The sequence below is a fragment of the Zootoca vivipara genome, chromosome Z2 (genome assembly GCF_965207765.1).
Source record: "Zootoca vivipara chromosome Z2, rZooViv2.hap1.1, whole genome shotgun sequence".
NCBI lineage: Eukaryota > Metazoa > Chordata > Lepidosauria > Squamata > Lacertidae > Zootoca > Zootoca vivipara.
In genome coordinates this window covers 33,608,115-33,629,441 of record NC_142585.1, presented here as the reverse complement: position 1 = coordinate 33,629,441, position 21,327 = coordinate 33,608,115, and the positions used below count along the sequence as shown (strand labels likewise).

At 46.5% G+C, this 21,327-nt stretch overlaps 1 protein-coding gene across 2 annotated transcripts in view; it reads left to right on the top strand.

Annotated features, from left to right (window-relative positions):
- Positions 1 to 1,090: 1,090 nt before the first annotated feature.
- Positions 1,091 to 21,327, top strand: part of ADAMTSL2 (ADAMTS like 2) — a 42,586-nt gene continuing 22,349 nt past the window's right edge. The window contains exons 1-11 of one of the 2 annotated variants that reach the window (XM_060270237.2): positions 1,091 to 1,211; positions 7,628 to 7,742; positions 9,237 to 9,379; positions 11,807 to 11,882; positions 12,622 to 12,724; positions 14,087 to 14,227; positions 16,722 to 16,845; positions 17,154 to 17,234; positions 17,832 to 18,007; positions 18,864 to 19,206; positions 19,963 to 20,344. In XM_060270237.2, the coding sequence (XP_060126220.1) occupies positions 12,635 to 12,724; positions 14,087 to 14,227; positions 16,722 to 16,845; positions 17,154 to 17,234; positions 17,832 to 18,007; positions 18,864 to 19,206; positions 19,963 to 20,344 (1,337 nt within the window). In that variant the 5' untranslated portion in view covers positions 1,091 to 1,211; positions 7,628 to 7,742; positions 9,237 to 9,379; positions 11,807 to 11,882; positions 12,622 to 12,634. Of the gene's footprint in view, positions 1,212 to 7,627; positions 7,743 to 9,236; positions 9,380 to 11,806; positions 11,883 to 12,621; positions 12,725 to 14,086; positions 14,233 to 16,721; positions 16,846 to 17,153; positions 17,235 to 17,831; positions 18,008 to 18,863; positions 19,207 to 19,962; positions 20,345 to 21,327 lie in introns of both variants that reach the window. The other variant, XM_035114158.3, reaches the window with a different exon arrangement.

Genomic DNA, 21,327 nt, shown 5'->3' with positions numbered 1-21,327 from the left:
GCTCCCTTGGACAGTAAAGCGAGATGAGCGCCGCAACCCCAGAGTCGTCCGCGATTGGACCTAGTGATCAGGGGTCCCTTTACCTTTAAGCTCCCACTGAGCTCAGTGGGGCTTACTTCTGAGAAGACACATAAGGATTGCACCCTATGCTTTGTTGAATATTATTTTACCCTGCAATCTGCTTTGAGTGGGCTGTGGCTCTTAAAGGTGGCCTGGAAATATTATAGTAAGAAGTTTTGTGGCTTCCCCATGGGCTTGATGGTATATCAAATTATTTCTTACCAGTGTTTGCTCAGCAGATCAATGTGCAAAAGGCTGCATTTAGGTTCCAGAACATGGTTTTGCATTATAAGAACACAAGAACAGCCTGCTAGATGAGACCAATGATCCATCCAGTCCAGCGTCCTGTTCTTACAGTTGCCAACCATATGCACCAATGTGGCTTCCCCCCCCCCCCTCCAATCTCTCCCTGAATTCCACTGCAACAGGCCTCCCTCCCACCCACCCCCCCGCATGATCAATTTACTGAGTCAACAGAGACAAAGCTGGCAGCCGCTGTGGTCTCACTTGCCTGGAAACCTGATTGATTCCTGCCCGTGGTGTGGAGGTGATATCGATTTGGCCGGACTCTGATGGCAGGATTAGCTTTTGCCTCGTAGACACATCTTCAGGCACAAACACTCTCCAATCCTTTAACACACACACACTCATCCAGCAAGCCTGACTGCAGGAAACTGGCTAGCTGTGGTTGGCGGAACAATTGTGGGTTTGGGGGTGGGGGAAAAGAGAACCGGGAGGGAAAGCACCATGACTGAAATGCAGAGTGTTGGTGGTGGATGAGTGCTGAGCCGCCGAAGAGAGGCATCTCAGGGAGACTGCAGAGCTCCTAGCCCATCTGCCTGACAGCTATAAAACTGACTCAAGTTGACTTGGGATAACCGCTAAGCAGCCTCCTCCTTGCTGGAAGCTGAAGGCTCTTGGCTGCCCTTTTGAAGTCTGAGGAGAGGGGTGGGGGAGAAGACGGGAGGAGAGAGAAAGTGTGTGTCTGCAATTTCTGGACCTCCTCCTGCTCTGCTCCCTCTCAGTTTCGCCCCAGTCCTCCACCGACCAGAGCCTATTGCACCTGGACCCTTGCAGCATCTCTCCCCCCCACTCCCTGCAATTGAAAAAGCAAGCATCTGGCTGTCTGGCTGTCTCTCACATTCTCCAAGGTAGGTTTTTTTCTTTTTTCATTTAAAAAGAAACTCAAATTTCCTTTTTCTTTTGCTTGTTGGTGTGCGTGTGTTTCATGTTTAATTGCACCCACTTCACAGATTCCAAACACACACAATTTCCTGCTAAATGGCTTTCAGGGGAAAGCATCTTTGGATTTTTGGTTCAGACAGAGCTTTTCTCTAGGTGCTGTGTGAAGCAGGAGGCTGTTATATAATACAAGTGTAGCGATCCCAGAATGGGCAGCCACCTTGACTTTTTCCCTTCTGTGTCCTGCTAAGTGCATTTCCTTGGAAAGTCCTTCCTGCCCCCAAATACCCAAAGCCAGAGAGGCATTTTGGAACCACTGTTCTGCTGATGCGGGTTTTCTTATTTAATATATATAGAAGTAGGAACAATAGGCTTTTTTTCTCTTCCCTTCCTTCTCCAGTCTTTTTGGACTGAATGAAGAATAATTATTTGGCTGGCTTTGGACCAGAGGTGGCTTGAAGCTCTAATGAAAACCAAGTGCTCTGGGTAGGTTTCAGCCACCTGTCCCCAGGATGCGCAGTCAATAATTTTGGGGCTTTAAATTTAATTGGTATGGACTCTGAGCTTCGGGAATCCAAGTGCAGTGAAGCCCACAAACTCTCCTTTCTTGGACATTTTGAAGCAGAGGTTGGGTGGCCACCTGCCAGGCAATATTTGGTTGTAATTCCTGCTTTGCAGGGGGGTTGACTAGATGGCCCTTGGGAGTCCTTCCAACTCTATTATTCTGTGAAAATTGACACAGTGAAAGAGTGGATGAAAATATGATACTCTGTTGGGACTCCACTGGACAAAAACCTTTGCCGTCTCCATGGCCAAAAGCAGGGCTGGACTGTGGGTCTAATTAATTAATTTATAATCTGTTTATCACATTTATATACCAGCTTTCCTCCACTGAGTTCAAAGGGGCATACATAGTTCTTTCCCCCATTTTATCTTCACAACAATCTTGTGAGGTAGTTTATTGGCTGAGAGAGATGTAGACTGGCCTGAAGGTTTAGTTTCATGGCTGAGCTAGTCCAACACTCTAGCCACTGCACACCTATGTAGATGTCTGGCCTGGGTTTTGGTAGAGAGAGGGTTGGCTCTGAGCATTGCCAGTTTTTTCTTCTGTGAAATGGGCATTTTGCTTCTTAAATTTCCAGATGTATCCCGCTCCAGGCACAAAAGGGTTAGAGACCCCTGCTGATGTGAAAGGAACAGGAGTGTGGTTTTTATTAAGGATAGAAAAGGGGGGATATTTAGAAAATTGGACCCTAAAATAACTGAGACACAGGAACCAGCACCAGGGTTGCATCAAATTAAGTTCTGCCCAGAGTAGAGGCATTGAAATGAATGAAATGAATTCCTGCAGGAGGATGGGTCGGTTGACCCATTGGGGTCCCTTCCAACTCTACCATTGTACAATTCTAATATTCTATGATTCTCAGACAGCCATGTTCATTCATTTCATTGCATCTGCTCTGTAAATGAGTAATCCATGGCAGCTTCCCTGGAAGGACATGACATGGTCAGTCAATGGGCCCTGCTCAGAGGAGCTCTGTGCTTTGGGAGTAATAAGAGCCTGGTGGATCAGCCAATGATCCACCTAGTCCAGCAATAGTCCAGCTTTCACAATAGCCTACAATATGCCCCAAATGGGAAGCCTGCAAGAAAGACCCATGTGCAACAGCGCTCTCCAGTTGTGTTCCCCACTGTCTGGTATTCAGAGATAGACTGCCCCAAGGCATGGAGGTTCTGCCATCACAGTAAACCTCCACATGGAGAGCCTGCTGGATTGGATCAATGGCCCATCTAGTCCAGCATCTTTTTCTTACAGTGAATAACGGGGTACCCATTATGAGAAACCCACAAGCAGGACCTGAGTGCAGAAGTCCTCTCCCCTCCTGTGGTTTCCAGTAACAGGCGTTCAGAAGCATTACTGCTTCTGACAGTGGAAGTAGAACATAGCCATTGTGGTTAGCGGCCAGTAATATCCTTATACAATCATAGAATCATAGAAACTGTCAGTTGGAAGGGATCCTGAAAGTCATCTAGTCCAACCCCCTGCAGTGGAGGAATCCTGGTTGGGCTTGAACCACTTCCTCCACAAATTTCTTTTAAAGCCACCCAAGTTGGTGTCCATCACTGTCTCTTATGGCAGCAAATTTCATCTTTTAACTAAGTCAGGCACCCCCAAACTCAGCCCTCCAGCTGTTTTGGGACTACAATTCCCATCATCCTTGACCACGGGTCCTGTTAGCTAGGGATGATGGGAGTTGTAGTCCCAAAACAGCTGGAGGGCTGAGTTTGGGGGTGCCTGAACTAAGTGCTGTGTGAAGAAGTATCTTCTCTTGTCTGTAATGAATCTTGCAAGATTCATCTTCATTGGGTGGCCCCACAGGGTTCTAAATGTTACGAGAGAGGGAGGCCAAATCTCTCTCTATATTTCCTTTGCCTACTCTTTTACACTTCTAGCAGATCCCCAAACAAAGTCATACATTCACACCATACTTTTAATGCAGTGTGATACTGCTTTAAGCAGTCATGGATTCCTCCAAAGGATCCTGGGAACTGAAGTCTGTTCAGGGTGATGAAGTCTGTTCAGGGTGGGAATTATAGCTTGGGGTGGGTGGAGGGAATAGGGGTATGCTAACAACCCTCAGCACCCTTAACAAACCAAGATTCTTTCAGGGAAGCCATGGCTGTTTAAAGCAGTATGCTACTGCTTCAAATGTAGGGTAAGGATTTGGATGTTGGAAGATTCAGGGCAGATGAAATAAAGTCTATCTTCACATAGCATATATTTAAACTGTGGAACTGCCTCCTACAGGAGGCAGTGATAGCCACCAATGTAGATGGCTTTAAAAGAGAATTAGACAAATTAACGGAGGAGGAGGAGGAGGCTACAGCAGGAGCCATTAATGCTTTTGGATACCAGTTGCTAGAAACCACAGGGTGGGAGAGTGACGTTTACCTTCAAGGTCAGGCACCTTTATGGGGCATCACCTTCTGTTCACCCCATGATCCAGTGAGGGACATGGAGTTGTGGGGTTTTCCCAGGCCAGCACAAGCCCCCCCAAATTGGCTTCGCACCAGCCCAGGAAGTGAATTACAACCTGCCTGCCAATTGGCCAATGGCAGGCAGGCTTGCCAAAGGCTCTACCCCTGGGGCAGATTAGACTGGAGCCAGCAGGCTTCACTCTGGTCCACAGTTTGGGGATTTAAACCCATCCAGCCTCCACCTCCTTGTCCAGTTCCTAGTTGGATCTCCCAGCACCTCTCCTTTTTCCTTGGGTCTTGGGCTCTGCATGACCTGCCGTGGACTATTGTTGGTCACCATATTCGGGCCCAGGCAGGAATTTGTCAGACTGATTCGGGGCCAGGCAGAATAACTGGATCTGCCCTTTGGTTTTGCCTGCCTCATAGCAATTGTCACAATTTTAGTGGTTAAGGTATAAAGGGACCCAGGTGGTGCTGTGGGTTAAACCACAGAGTCTAGGGCTTGCTGATCAGAAGGTCGGCGGTTCGAATCCCTGCTGGACTAAATGGGTCATTGACCTGATCCACCAGTCTCTTCTTAAGTTATTATTATTATTATTATTATATTGGAGTCATGGAGTTTACCCATTTGCTACAGACAAGCTGGCTGTCCTCCCTGCTGCTCCCCAATGGGTGTAGGATGGTGGCGGCAGCCTCTGGCTGCCAAAATGGTATTGTGGCCTTTCTTGCTTTGGAGGCTCTGAAGCTGCCTTCTTTGAGAGCTTCCAGAAGAGTTTGAACATCTATGGACAATCATCTCCCCATTGCAGAGCCTCACTGATGCCTGTTCTGAGCTAGTTCTTCCCCACAGTCTCTTTGGAGTTCCAGTCCTCCAAAATCTCCCTGCCTAGCTGGAACAGGACACCAAGCGACTCAGACACAGTCTGAACATCCGTGCAGCTTTAATATAATAATCCAGCTTGGGAAAATCCAGCACCTCCACTCCTGGCAGGCGGAGAGGCGGGGATGAGTAGGAAATTTGTGCTCTCCAGGCAGCCAAAGAAAGTGGGGAGTTGGGGGAAGAAGCCAGCACTACTCTGAAAGGCTGAGTTTTCTTAGAAAGGGGAATCCTCAGTGTCTCTTCTGTAAGACAGAGGAGGAGGAGCCCCAAAAGGGGAGGGTAAGTGGTGGGATGCGGGTTACCATAGCTGTCAAGTCTCCCGTTTTTTGCGGGAAACCCCCGGATTTAAATCTGTTTCCCACTGGTCTCCCGAATTGAAAAATCTCCCATAAATCTCCCGGATTTGCAGCTCCTGCTGGCGCCGGCGGCCATGTCCCAGCTCCCGGCTGGCTGCTCGCTCACTTGGCTTCGGAAATTGCCTCTGCGCATGTGCAGAACCTATTTCCGGTGCCGTTCTGCCCATGTCTGGGCACCGGAAATTGGGCAGAGCCAGCACTGGAAGTCACTTCTACGCATGTCTGGACATGTGTAGAAGTGACGTCCGGTGCCGTGCTGCCGCTGATCCCTTATTTTCCTATCCGGAAGTTGACACCTATGCGGGTTGCGCCATGGTCTAAACCACAGAGCCTAGGGCTTGTCGATCAGAAGGTCGGCGGTTTGAATCCCCGTGATGGGGTGAGCTCCCATTGTACGGTCCCAGCTTCTGCCCACCTAGCAGTTCGAAAGCATGTCAAAGTGCAAGTAGATAAATAGGTACTACTTTGGTGGGAAGGTAAATGGCGTTTCCGAGCTTTGTTTTGGTTCGCCAGAAGCAGCTTAATCATGCTGGCCACATGACCCGGAAGCTGTCTGTGGATAAACACCGGCTCTCTTGGCCTATAGAGCGAGAGGAGCGCCGCAATCCCAGAGTCGTCCACGACTGGACCTAATGATCAGGGGTATCTTTACCTTTAAGTGGTAACCCTGTGAAGTAAGTTAGGCTGAAAGGCAGTCACTGACCCGCCAGGTCACACCCAGTGAGCTTCCTGGCCCAGTGGGAGCATTTGAATTCTGGTCTCCCAGGTCCTAGTCCGACACTCTGACCACTACAATCCACCACACTGGCTCTTCCTCTCAATTTATCATTTTCCCAATCTTAAATTCAGTCAATCTCCAGATTCGTTTGCTTTTTTAAAAAAAAATAAGTTCTCATGAAAAGTTATCAGCAGCATAGTACATATTTTTCCTAATAGACATATATTTGTATATAGTTTTCCCTCATCTACACATTTACGCAATGCAGTTTCTCCCAATATACTGCTGTTTTCCCTAATACATGCGTTTTTATGCACACTTTTTCTTTAATATATGCATTTTGGGACACATTATTCGGCTGGAGAACTGCGGTACACTGCAAGAGTGAGAATTTCGAGGGATGGCTGTGTGTTTTGGAAAGCACTAATTTGGTAGGGTTGTCTTTAAATGCAAATTGAGTCAAATTTTTCCTCCATCCCTGGTCTGGAAGCACCCATTTTTCCACATTTCCATCCAGTGAGAGGGCAATGGTTCCTGACCTCATTCTGAATTGGCTCTGTGATGACACCCCACACCCCCTCAGCAGAGCTACACTTTTTAATGAGGGGGATCTTGGGGTTTCCTATTCAAAGCTTTTCTCAGAGCAAGGGGAGAAAGTCATTGCAAATTTTGCACCACTGAAACTCCATGCTAGGACAAAGCGGAGGTGTCTTAATAGACTGCCCCCCCCAACCTGAAATACAAGCAGAATGGCAGTTCCAAGAGGGCAGCTTGTGTAGGAGTCCCCCCCCTTGTGATGGGGCAATTATTTATTTGACAACATTTATACGCCACTTGATTGTAAACCTCTAAGCAGTTTACAATATATATATATATATATATATATATATATATATATATATATATATTAAAATTATCAGTAAAAACGGCTAAAAACTTTTTTAGATAATACAAATCAACAGGGGGAAAGAGAGAGAATAAAACATGCCAACATCTATATGCCTAAGCAAAAATGTTTAAAGCAGGCACCGAAAAGAATACAGTGAAGGTGCCTGCCTGACGTCAATAGGCAAGGAGTTCTGAAGTGCATGTGTGCCACACTGAAAGATCAATTTCTCACAATTGTGGGAATGAGTATCATGTGGCACCTCTAACAGTGTCAGTTCTGCAGATCGGTGAGCACATATGGAGCAAGATGGTCCTGCAATGATGACCAAATTCCCCAGTGCTTGTTTCCTGCCAGATTTTTCATCTCTTCATTTCATAAAATTTATATACTGCTTTTTATTATTATTAAAAAAAATACACATGAAAGCAGTTAAACCTGCAGAGTTTAATACGACCGTTCATAGAAACATAGAATTATAGAGTTAGAAGGGGACCCAAAAGGCCATCCAATCCAGATTACCACAATTCTGAAAAAAATTCAACCTTTGCTTCTTGCTTTCTTAGGATGAAGAGAATCAAGGGGACCCGGGAGTGCAACTTCATTGGCGACTGCACTCACCTGAAAGGGGCTCTTGCATTCGCACTCTTCATAGGGAACGTTGCCCTGGTGATATCACAAGTGAGAATTTTCTTCATTCACAAATGTATTAAAAATATCCGTATACCACCAGGTATGCTAGCACCTCCAGGTGCTGCCCAGTGACGATGTGTAAAATGCAATACAACCAGTGGTCTAGTGGTTTGGGGGTCACTGGAGAGGAGGGTCAAAGACCTGTTACTATTTCTGCAACAGCATCCCAGAAGGCTCCCTGTCTCCATGGTCCTTGAGCTTTTCTCAATCAGCATGAAAGGGGAGTTATTTTAGCCACTGGGAAGAAGCCTTCTTGCCCTTTGCACCAATTGGATCCAGTCAGAGTGAAAGGAGTTGAGTCTCAGCACTGAGAATGGGCTCCTGGGGCCCCTCTGGATAAGGTACATGTGAGGAACACCAAGGAGTTGCTCTGTAAGCTGAAAAGTTAAGCATTTAGGAACGCTGAAAAGACAACGGAAGGAACGCTTCCGTTTCAAGAGAATGGGGTACGAGTTCTCTTATATACCACGGCACTTCAATGAAAACACAGCTTAAGTCACTCTGAAAGAAGATTTTGTGGCACTCCAAATGATTTGTCCACATACATGCACAGAAAACGGCATATTTAGCTGAAAGGAAACACATGGAGATCTGCATTGATCATTGTAATGCACCCCCAATTATTACTGTTGTAAAGTTGTGGTATAATCCTAGAAGGGGGCCTGGCTATGACTCTCATGAAGGAACCCTGCCACTTCTGAATTTGCCACTACACTACTGAATGCAAGGACAGAATATACAATACAATTTAAAATCGGACACAAATGAAGCAGTCAAGATGTACTGAAAAATGACAGTGGCAGGCATGAAGAATCAGTGTGTGTGTCAAAAGGTCCATAGCTCAGTGGTAGAGCCCCTGCTCTGCATGCAGAAGGTTCCAGTTTCAATGGAACCCTTGGTACCCCATGGCGAAACCCTATCCTGAAACCTTGGAAAGAGACTGTCAGTGAGTGTAAGCAGTACTTTGACAGATAAACCAAGGGTTTTTACTCATTAGGCAGATTCCTATGTTCCTACCTATATCTGCTGTCAGATGCAGAATTATGAGGACTAGAATCTTACTTTATGTTTAGCTGAAGGAGCAACTGATGAGTGGCGGAGTACCTGCTTTGCATGCAGGAAGTCCCAGCTTCAGCCTCCAGTGGCATCTCCAGTTAGGATGAATGTCTCCTATCTGAAATCCTAGAGAACCTCTGCCAGTCCATGTCAAAGATACTGAGCAGGATGTGCCAGTGGTCTAACATGGCTGCTAAATATGTGCTAAATATGAGTAACCCATAAACTGGGGCTCCTGTCTTCAGTGGGGGAAGGAAATGGAGATGCAGCTGGCAGACAGGCATGAAACCTCGATTGAACTGAAGCAGGACAGAAAGGGAAAAAAAATTGGTTTCAGCAGCTGAACCGTGTTTGCTGAAGTATCCCTTCATCCAATCAACCCATCTCGCCTCTAATTTATCTTCTTTGCCCCTAAATGGCAAACAGGAGAACCTTCAGGCATCCAACAGCCTTGAGGAAGGCAGCGATGTCACTGCCCACTGGTGGGGTGAGTGGACCAAGTGGACGGCTTGCACCCGGACGTGTGGGGGAGGAGTCAAATCCCAAGAGAGGCACTGCCTGCGGCAGAGGTAAACCCCTCCCTCCAATGAACTGACCCCAACCCCCATCCTCTGAACAATAAAACTTTTCCATTGGTTCCAAAGGGAGCATCTCAGACAGCCTCCCTCGAATCACGGGCCCTCGAGGTTGAACCGGGGCTGATGGGAGCTATAATCCATAGCCATCTGGAGAGGGTGCCACTCTGGCTGTCCCTGGGGCTCCCTGGTGGTTTGTTGCAGGAAGGATAACATTTTCAGCCAAAGGATCACAGTCCCTTTGAAGGGAACCTTCAGAAGCCCACATGCAAAGGGTGGTCATGGCCGGGACAAAAGCAGACAGGCTAGTGGCTATGATTCTTACCATTGTGTAGCCGGATAAAATCCAGCTGCACTCAGGGCAGAGGTTCCTTTTATATGCAGACATATCTTTCCATCCTCCATCCAGGTAAGAAAGAGGCATTGTCCCAGTTCAAAAACGACATTCCAACCAGGCAAACGCAATCAAGGAGGCAGTGGAGCAAGGGTATCAAGAGAAGTGGTGTGTGTAGCCTTGGGAGAATTTTAAGGGCCAGATAAGAGCTGACATAATATAAGGTTATAGCTGGGATAGCTCAGTTGGTAGAGCATGAGATTCTTAATCTCGGGGTTGTGGGTTCAAGCCCCACCTTGGGCAAAAGATTCCTGCACTGCAGGGGGTTGGAATAGATGACGCTCATCGCCCCTTACAACTCTACATAATCTAGGAATCTATGATTCTAAGGTTATAACATTTAGCACAGTATGGAAAAAGTGGAGAGAGAAAAGTTTTTCTCTTGCTGTCATAACACTGGAACTCCTGGGCATCCAATGAAGCTGAGTGCTGGAAGATTCAGGACACACAAAAAGCAAGGACTTCTTCATGAATTGTTAAACTGTGGAACTAGCTTCCACAGGATACACTGATGGCCCCCAGCTTGGATGGCTTTAAAAGTGGATTGGATAGGTTCATGATTCAGAGTGAGTCTTGTGCTTTTAATTGATGAATACAAACATCATTTTATCACTTTGTGGGGGGTTTTTTTTGGGGGGGGGAAGCTGCAGACACAATTCCCTAAGCCCACAGGGCACAGGGGATGTTTGGCAAAGGCATGCAGGAGGTATGCACAAGAGCACCTCTCGTTCACAAGAGTCTTGGGTAGCTGCGAGCAGGAGCGGCATTTGCCCAGGACACTGAGAAGTAGCCTCACTTACAAACATCAGAGCATATCCTTCAGGGACCACCTCTTCTCATATGAACCAATGCTGACCCTGCAAATCACCATCTAAGGCCCTTCTCCATGTGCCTCCTCCACCAGAGATCCGGAGGATTGCAACATGAGAATGGGCCTTTTCTGCAGTGGCTCCCTGTTTGTGGAATGCTCTCCCCAGGGAGGTTCACCTGGTGCTTTCATTACATATCTTTAAGTGCCAGGCAAAAAATAAAATAAAAATATTCCTCCTCTCCCAGGCCTATGGCTAATTAAACTATCTATGGCCTTTTAAATGGTGAAGAGGTTGTTGTTGTTTTTTAATAGGTTGTGAATTTTTGTGTTTTTATATTGCTAAGGGCGGCATAGAAATGTAATCAATCAATCAATCAATCAAATGTCACTAAGAACTACTACATGAGTTTGTTTTTGTTCTCCTCCCTCTCAGCCCATCTTTCCTTTTGTGTCATGTCCATGATATTGTGAGTCTGCCTTCTTGCTTAGGGTTGCCATACATCTGGGATTCCCTGGACATATCCGGAATACTGCAGTTGGCAGCAGTGTCTGGGCAGGAATTGGTAAAATGTCTAGGAAAATCAGCAGCTTTAAAGATCAACAGTTTTGTCCCCCATTCTCTCTGGATTGTTTGATATATGGCAACCCTATTCTTGCTGATATTTGTAAGCCATTCTGGGAACCCATAGCTGCCAAGTATCCCGTATCCGCCGGGAAAACCCCTTTTTTCTTACCGTTTCCCGGCGGTCTCCCGTTTGGCGGAAAATCCCAACATTGTCCCTTTAATTTGCTTCTTCCCGGCGGCCATTTTTCTGGTGCCGCTTTGCCCTTCTATGGGCACCAGAAAATGGCGGCGCCGGCGCCGGAAGTCGCTTCCGCGCATGACCGGAAGTTGCGTGACGCGACTTCCGGTTGCGGTTTGCCCTTCTATGGGCATCAGAAAATGGCAGCGCCGGCGTCGGACGTCGCTTTTACGTGTTTCCGGTCATGCGCGGAAGCGACTTCCGGCGCTGGCGCCGCCATTTTCTGGTGCCCATAGAAGGGCGAAGCGCCACCGGAAGTTGCGACACGCAACTTCCGGTTATGCGCGCGCTGCCGATCCCGGATCTTTACGATCCGGACTTGGCAGCTATGTGGGAAACTTTCTTTTGGATGATAATGACGCGATTCATTTTTTGCTTGACTTGATCCTGTTTCCTTTTCTTTCTGTGTTTAGAAAGAAGTCCATGACGGGGCTCGCTAATAAAACATGCACTGGGACATCAAAAAGATACCAGCTATGCAAAGTGCAAGTAAGAGAAGCATTTTCATGCATTATTATTATTATTATTAAGCTGCAGCTTTCAGTCTTAACTAGCAAGGTACAGATTCTATGCAGCTGTAGAAAATATGAACCAGCTACCACCATTTCAAACTCAGGCCACGTTCACACCATACGTTTAAAGTGCTATGATACTGCTTTAAACAGCCATGGCTTCCCCCAAATAATCCTAGGAAGTGGAGTTTGCTAAGCATGTTGAGAGTTGTTTGCAAACCCCCCATTCCTCTCCCAGTTCCACAGTTTCCAGAGTTCCAGAGTGTGAAGAAGAATTGTTTGTTAAACCACTCTGAAAATTGTAGCTCTTTACTCAGGATTCTTCAAAGCCTTAATAGTATGGTGTGGATATGGCTTTAGTTCATCATCATCACCATCCTCGATTAGTAGAAATAGGAATCTTCCTAATGCCAGTTGCTGGAAACCACAGGAGGGGAGAGGGCTCTTGTGCTCGGGTCCTGCTTGCTGGCTTCCCACAGGCATCTAGCTGGCCTCTGTGAAAAGAGGTTGCTGGACTACAGGCCTGATCTGTTCTGGTGTTCTTTTATTAGCCTGATCGTAACAGTCCCAGGATCTTCCTGATTCCCTTGCACATTTGGGTTGTGACAGTCCACCATCAGTTCACCCGCAAGGGCAGGAAAAGTCTCTGGAATGTAGCAGCAGACTCTCCTCCTCCTCCTCTTCCTCATCCGGACGCTCATCTCTTCCTTTTCCAGCAGTGTCCCCCGAATGGCAGGAGCTTCCGGGAGCAGCAGTGCACATCCTTCAACTCCCACATGTACAACGGGCGGACGTATCAATGGAAGCCATTGTATCCTGGTAAACAAGGAGGCCTTTTGTCCAGGCGCTTTTGATAAGGCAAAGCTAACTCCCACCCCACCCCATCCAAAAAAGACAGAAAGACAGGCAGGCGTGCGCGCACACACACAGAGGATTTGAAATGAATGGAGTTCTCTTCTGTTCTAGGAAGGAAGCTCCAACCAGATTTTATCAGAGGAGTAAAGCTCCCCACCCACTTCTTTCCCTGGGCTCAAAGGCCTCGGCAGTTGCAACAGCTGCTTTGAAAAAGACAAGAAGGGAGTAGGGGAGTGGAAGCATTGTGATGAACTAGGACTGGGTCAAATATCCACTAGTTTCTAATGCATATGCAGAACTGGCCCTTTTTGACAGCCAGTCGTGAACTTGCTTGCGGGTTGCTGCTGCTGTTATTTAAATTGATTAGTTGCTTTCTCTCTCTTAGTGACTTACAACAAACAAACCCCATGGATACATTAAAACATCCCACCCACTCTAAAAGGCCCTAGATAGTTAAGAGCTAAAGGCTTGGTTTAAATGGAATGTTTTTGTCTGAAGATATATAATGATGGCATCAGGCAAGCCTCCTGGAGAGACCATTGCACAAGCAGGGAGCCACCACTGCAAAGGCCTAGTTCATGTGTTGCCACCGTCTGGGCCTCCTGTGGAGGCAGACACATGAAGAAGGGCCTCAGATTATGATCAGAGGTTAGAACATCACGTCAAGGTAGATCAAATACTTATCCAGATTTTGAGACGTCACCTCAGTGTGTGAAAAGTGCGCTCAAAAATCTGTGTTATTTACAGTGGTGATGCATCCATAATGTGTACTTTATGGGGAAGCACACTGGAAAATACCTATTTGGAGGAAATTTGTTCCATAATGATGCTTATAATAATGTGCATAACAAGCACATTTAAATTTTAAATGCAGAAGTTTCATGCCCCCCTCCCCCCCAAAAAATCTACACAAAGCAGGGCAGGGCAGGCTTTCAATTGAGTAACAGTGGAAATGAATTGGGATGTCCTAGCCACAATGGAGGCTACGGTATTCTCTTCGTTCACAGTCAGAGGCAGTAATGTTTCTGAATGCCAGTTGCTGGAAACAGAAAGAGGGGAGAGTGTTCTTGTGCTCAGATCCTACTTGCTGGTTTCCCATTGAGGTATCTGGTCTGCCACTGTGAGAACAGGATGCTGGACTAGATGAGCCCCCTTTGGTGTGATCCAGCTGCAGAGCTCTTCCTATGTCCTGATGTTATGCTATACTTTCTACCCCACAACGATGGATATTTTGCTGGTGACATTTAATAAGCAACAGCGTGCATTTGTGCGTGTGCGTGTGTGTTTGGTCAGTGTGTGCAATATCATTTGTCCTCCTATCTCCAGATGACTATGTCCACATCTCCAGCAAGCCCTGTGATCTCCACTGCACAACCATCGATGGTCAAAGGCAGCTCATGGTCCTGGCTCGGGACGGGACGTCCTGTAAATACTCCGATTTCCGTGGGGTTTGCGTTTCTGGAAAATGTGAGGTTGTTAAACATTATAGCAACCATATTGTCAGACCAGGGGGTGGGGGAGATGGGACAAGAAGAGGGGGACACACAAATGACCCTGTTGTGGGGAGCCCAGAATCTAGGAGATGGGTGCTGACCAGCGGGAAACTGCATGGCCATCGTGGGGTGAAGTTGCACTAGAGGCTGCTGGAATTTGTAGTTCTGCAGAGTATTCCCTCGCATCACCTTCCACTCTCAGCATCTATAAAGATCCCAGGGGAGAAAACTTCCAGGCTAGGCTTCTTCCAGCAACATCAGCGAGGAAGTGATGGGTGGGCAAGATCTCTATTGCACCACATGTCCAAGAAGTGAAATAGCACCCAGCAACCCCTCCTCCTTACCTGTTGGCCAAGGTGACATTGAGTATCATTTGATGTGGGGCTTGGGGCACAAGAGGGTGTCTTGGACCAGGAGCAGAGAGAGAGAAGATCCGAGCCAGGAGGACTGGAAACACAGCCAGCAGCTCTATTGTCACCCAGCTGGTGAGGATCTCTTTGGTCCGTGTGTGTGGCAATGGTGGCCCCTAACTTGGATGGCTTTTAAAGAGGGTTGGGGAAATTCATGGAGGAGGAGGAGGAGGAGGAGGAGGAGAAGGAGGAGGCTACCAGTGGCTACTAGTCATGATGGCCATGCTCTGGTCAGAGGCAGTATTGCTTCTGAATGCCAGTTGGGTTTCTTCATTCTACATTGGATCACTTTGGCCTGTTCCAACAGGCTTTCTTATGTCATGGAGGAGAAGGCTATCCATGGCTACTACCTCCTGTGCTTCAAGGCAACAATGCTTCTGAATAACACTTGTTGGAAACTGCAATGGGCAGAGGGCTCTTGTGGTCCTGCTTGCAGGCATCCCACTGGGGCACTGGTTGGCCACTGTGAGAAGAGAATGCTGGACTAGATGGGCCACTGGCCTGATCCAGCAGGGGTCTTCCTGTGTTCTTATGTCCTTCTGCATGTAAAAAGTGTTTGTGTGTGTGTATGTGTGTGTGAGTGTGTGTTGAATGTGGGTGAGACTGTGCGGGGTGGTGGCAGTGAGCAAATAAGTGTATGTGAATAAGTGTGAATATGCAAGTGGGATGTTTTAAAAATCCAACCAGATTTTTTGGGGGGGTGGGGGGAGGAGGAGAAGCATTAAATAAAAAAATATTTTTGTTCCCTGCCAGGGATGGGGCTGGTCTCACCTTTGGGAGTTAACTCTGCAACTGTGGGCAGGGAATGGGGGGATGTCACAGTTAAGACCCCGTCTAGCATTCCCACCAGCCAGAGTACTTTTCATGGTGGGAGATGCAGTGGGGCTTCTGAAGACAATTTCAGCCTGCAGGCTGCTTCATACAGGAGGAGGCTGATCTTTCAGATATCCTGGCCCTGAGCCATTTAGAGCTTTGTAGGTAAGCATCAGCACTCTGAACTGGACCCAGAAGCCAGAGCAGTTTGCTTGTGATTTATTTAACAATCTTCCATTCCCCCCTTTTAAAGAGAAGCTGAGAAGGCCCTAGCTCAGTGGTAGGGCACCTGCTTTGCATGCAGAAGGTCCTATGTTCAATCCCCAGTGGCATCTCTAGGATAGAACCCCTACATGAAACCCCGGAGAGCTGCTGCTGGTCAATGTAGACAATACTGAGCTAGATGGATCAATGCTCTAACTCAGTGGTCCTCAACCTTGGGCCTCCAGATGTTTTTGGCCTACAACTCCCATGATCCCTAGCTAGAAGGACCAGTGGTCAGGGATGATGGGAATTGTAGTCTCAAAACATCTGGAGGCCCAAGGTTGAGGACCACTGCTCTAACTCAGTAGGAAGCAGGAAGGGCTGTAACTCAGGCAAAACTCCCTCCCCTCAGTCACCACCAATCATACTCAGGTTAGCATAATGTTGTGAAATAGGTTGCAGTGAATCCCATCAGCAACCGGTTGGCCGGTGTGAGAAGAGGATGTGGGCCAGATGGGCCTTTGGTCTGATCCAGCAGGGCTCTTCTTAACTGATAGCTGAGAATGGAACCTCCAGGCCCAGAGGCAGCTGATTGGATTCACAGGTGGGGAGAGCTGCTGTTGTTCTCAGGCCCTGTTTACAGGATTCCCATTGGTTTGGCCATTCTGAGAACTGGATGCTGGACTAGATGGGCCTTTTCTGGCTTGATCCAGCAGTCAGGCTTTTCCTGACTTAGTGTGGCTTTTCCTTGGCTGTTCGCATCCCATCACAGCCTTCTTCCACAGGTTTGTTTAGAAGGCTCTAACACCCCAACATTTTTAGTTTGTTCAGCCTGATTCTGATGTGGATCTATGACCATGTGATATTTACAGGGCTTCATAACATGAAGGAGTGGAACAGAGACCTCTCCATCACACACAATGTCCCTGGCCCTGAGATTACATCACAGGGACACAGCCCAAAGTGTCAGCATGATATTTGAATTGCAGTGACCGTGCCCCTCTACATGACCCTTGACACTCTATTTTACACTGTTTCCAGCCCATTGGATGTGACGGGATCCTGTTCTCAACTCACACGTTGGACAAATGTGGTGTTTGTCAAGGAAATGGGAGCAGCTGCACTCATGTTTCCGGGAGTTACAGAAAGGGAAATTCACATCTTGGTAAGGCTGGAGGGGTATTTTGTTCTTATGGGGTAAGGCTTGCCAATCCTTGAGCAAAATGTGATCATGGGCAGGTGAATTTCTGCATGATCAGGGATGTGGGGAGTCTGGACTTCCTTGCATCTGGACTGCACCAAATTTGCCGCCACCTCCCTCCACAACTCCCACCCCCTTTTCAAAGGACCAACATTGAATCAATTAAAAAAAGATCATTCAGTCATTCACGAATTTGCTCCTGTATGTGAAGAGTTATTCCCAGCCTAGGACTGTTAACTCTTGCAAAGTTTTGCTTTTCATACATTCCACAGGCTATTCTCTGGTCACACACATCCCTGCCGGAGCAAGAGACATCCAGATCGTTGAACGGAAGAAATCTGCTGATGTTCTGGGTGTGTATGGTGCCAGGGGCAGGAACGAAGCTGAATGTTTATAATTTTATATTTCTGTGAAAACAAAACTGTTTGTCAAATAGCTTATTAGCCAAATCGGTATGTGAAATTCAGTCTCATCCTGGCCTCTTTGGGTTCAACCTTCCTCCCCCCCCCTCTTGATTGCCTGTCTGTCTGTCCCCCTAGCTTCCAAAACATATTTGTCTGTGTGGTCTTTATCTGCCAACAGTTAAATGCCCTTCTGATTCTGAGACCCAGTGTTACATTTTGCTTCGCCAACCCAACTTTCCCCTTCCCTCACAGAACAGGCACTGCATGTCAGCCCTTTGCCAACTACATTGAGAAGTTGGGATCTTTATGAAGACCCCGGGTTCAGCCAAATAAAAAAAACTTCCACCAGAGGCTTGCAAATGTTAATGATAAGAAAGTTACTTCCTCAAGCTGACAATCTGAAACACATGACACAAAAGAAAAAGGTGTTGGGAGGGAGGAGGGTGTGAAGCAAAGTCATACATGTTTAGCACGTAGCAGAGATTGAGGTGTCTTTAAGATGACTTGTTCTAATGGGGGCGGGGGGATCTTTGCTGACTTCTGCAGCTGTTGCGGATGAAGCTGGCTACTACTTCTTCAATGGGAACTACAGAGTGGACAGCCCCAAAAACTTCAACATCGCAGGAACTGTTTTCAAGTACAGGAGGCCAATGGACATTTATGAAACTGGCATCGAATACATTGTGGCCCAAGGGCCAACCAATCAAGATTTGAACATCATGGTAAGTGTGGGGGGCTTTTTCTTTGTACCTAGAGATAAGTGGTCAATTTAGGAACAAGCAAAAACAAGTTTGTTTGCAAGTAGGGTTGGAAGAATCTAGGGGTTAGAATCTGGGGTGGTGCCACAGCTCATGCTTGGCATGTAGAAGGTCCCAGGTTCATTCCCCAGGAGTATCTCCAGTTAGGGTTGGGAGTGACCCCTGTCTGAAACTGTGGGGGGCCTAAGTCAAGACAGCACTTGACAATACCTAGCTAGCTGGACCCAATGGTCTCACTCAGTATAAGTCAGAGAACAGACCCACTGAAATTAGTAGAGATTACTAATTTAGGTCCATTAATTTCAAGCTACGAACATGAGTTTGACCAAATTGCGGGAGGTAGTGCAAGACAGGAGTGCCTGGCGTGCTATGGTCCATGGGGTCACGAAGAGTCGGACACGACTAAACGACTAAACAACAACAACAATTTCAAAGGGTCTAGCCCAGGCACCCCCAAACTTCGGCCCTCCAGATGTTTTGGACTACAATTCCCATCTTCCCTGACCACTGGTCCTGTTAGCTAGGGATCATGGGAGTTGTAGGCCAAAACATCTGGAGGGCCGCAGTTTGGGGATGTCTGGTCTAGCCTGAGATTGAGTGAGAACCTGAGTGTGATAGCCTGAGAACTTAGATGAATACAGGTATCAGTTTCTCATTTTTCCAGTTGTGTGTTCAGATCATCCCACTTCTGTATCAGTTTGCATTTTCATGCATGTTTCTCCTAAACATATTTTTAATGTAACTTTGCTTGATATTTTTTCAAGCCATTTCCCCTAATATAATGCATGTTCTTATGTTTGCTACTCCTCCCCACTTCCAGGTCTGGAACCAAAATGGCAAAAACCCATCTATAACCTATGAATATACTCTTCTGAGGAAGCCACATTCAAAAAACGTTCAGCCCATTTATTACACCTTCTCCGAGTCAGATAGTGGAGAAAGCAGAGAGGTTGATGCAGAAGAGCCTCTGGGTTTTGTTCAGCACAACGCAAGTTTCTTTGGAACCCTCTCCAAAGAGAAGATCCATCTGGAGAATCAGGTGTTTGGAAGGAAGGACACCATTGAAGACCTAGACCTGAGCAAAATCCAAGAGACAAATGAAGTCTATGAAAGAACAGAGAGCAATGACTGCGACCCAACTCTGAAGGGCAAACAGGCCAAAGGTGAGGTGAACCCCAGGTCTTCACACCAGCTGTAGTTCATTCATTGCTAAGGCAGTGACTGTTCAGCATGCAAACTCTTTGCCTACATATTAATATGGTTCCTTCACTATTTTAGCTAGAGTTTTAAAACAACAACAACATACATCTTGAAAATTTGTACAAGCTGGACGGAATTGACTTCAGAAATTCTCCTGTAATGCTGAACATTCGCCACCTGGTAGACACTGAAGATTTCAATATTCACTGACTGTTCATGAAGTACTTAAGATAGCTATATTTGACATAAAATAGATGCTCAACTTCAATATTTGACTTCATCACTAACATGCAATAGTATCTGGGGTCTGACAGGGAGGGCTTATAAGATTTCAAATTTGATATCTGGCAAAAGCAAGGACACAGTCAAATGAGAGCCATTGTGGAGTAGTGGTTAGAGGCCTGGAAGATTAGGGTTCAAATCCCTACTCAGCCATGAAGCTCACTGAGTGACCCTTTAGGCCAGTCACTCAATCTCAGGCTATCCTATCTCATAGGGTTGTTGTGCAAATCAAATGAGGAGGGGGAGAACCATGGATGCCACCGTGAGCATCTTGGAGGAAAAGGAGGGATGTAAATGCAAGAAGTAAATGAATGAATAAATAAATAAATTCAAACCACTCCAAATTTGAAATTTCACATACCAAATCTGGCCAAATTTTGAAAAACAAATCTATAATCTCACAATTCTCTTGATTTCATTTTCCTTCTCGCCCCCAGATTCAAATGCAACCCAATCCAATTACATGGTGGACGGAACTGGGAGAGATTTTGACTCTAGGCTTGCATCCAAAGAATTCCTTTCTGAAAATGCTATCACCCATAAACTTTTGGAAAAAACATCAGACTCAAAAGAATCAGTCCAGAACAAGACGGCAAACAGCATCTTTTCCCCAAGGGACCCCGTTAACTCTGTTGGTTCTCACATGGACAGCCTTTATGTTGATTACGATGACGGTGATGATATGGTCGCTTATGCCGTCAACAGCAGCTTCCTGGAGCTGAGCAGTGACAAAACCATCAACACATCTTCAGAGACTCAGTTTCCAAATGCCACCATCTTGGTCACTAGTCCTCAAGGGAACCGAACCCACAAAACAAGGTAAGAGGCCTTGAGGTGTTCCTTTGCAACTGAGATTTGATCCACTATATTTCATCCACTGGAGACATTGGGTTGTAGCCAATTTTAATCCTACTCAGAGTAGAACCTATTAGAAATCGCTGCATGTGACCAACTTAGGCACATTAATGCCAACAGGTCTACTCTGAGTACAACTTTGCTGGATCAAAACCCATTGCCCTTCCTTTAAACAAGCGTGTTGGATCTGATTGTGGCTCCTTGGTGTCAAGGGAAGATCCTCTACACATGATGAGGGGCACACTGCACTGATAGTTGGATCAGGATCGACCAAAATGGCTTTATTGTTAAGTTTAGACTTAAGAAAAGGAAAAACAGTCTAGACTAGGTTTACATGGGCATGTTTTTCTGTATTATTTTGACATCCTCCTGGTTCTTACTTCAGTGGGGAGAGGAGAAATTCACATTTTGATGGGACTGCCCCAAATTCAGAGTTTCCAAAACAATCCACCAGCTGAACCTCAGCTCCCCTTCAGAATTCTCCCATCTCCAAACTTTGCCACACAGTTTTTCAACCAACCAACCAACCATAGCAAACTCAAAAATGCTACATTGAGGAAGGGAGTTTGCTTAAAAATGTGTATAGTCATGAAAATAGCATTTAATATATGAGGGGAAATTCTGTACAAAGCAATAAAAGCACAAATTGATGGAGAAATTTGGCAAGCTAAACTTACAGTTGGAAAAACAGGAATCCAAACTGATGGGCTCTGCTCATCCCCACTGTTACGGTTAACTAGCCAAACCATTTTAAAATATCTCCCTCCCCCACACCCAGCTCCTAGGAATGTCATTGCAATATCTGTTCGGTTGGTGCTTAAAAAAACAAAAACTTTACTAACAACAAAATATGCTCTTGGTTTAACTTTGGTCTGGTGCCTTGATTTCCACCCCGTGCCTAATAATTACCATACCACAATTCCCAGTCTGGTGAGTTAGCTGGGAGA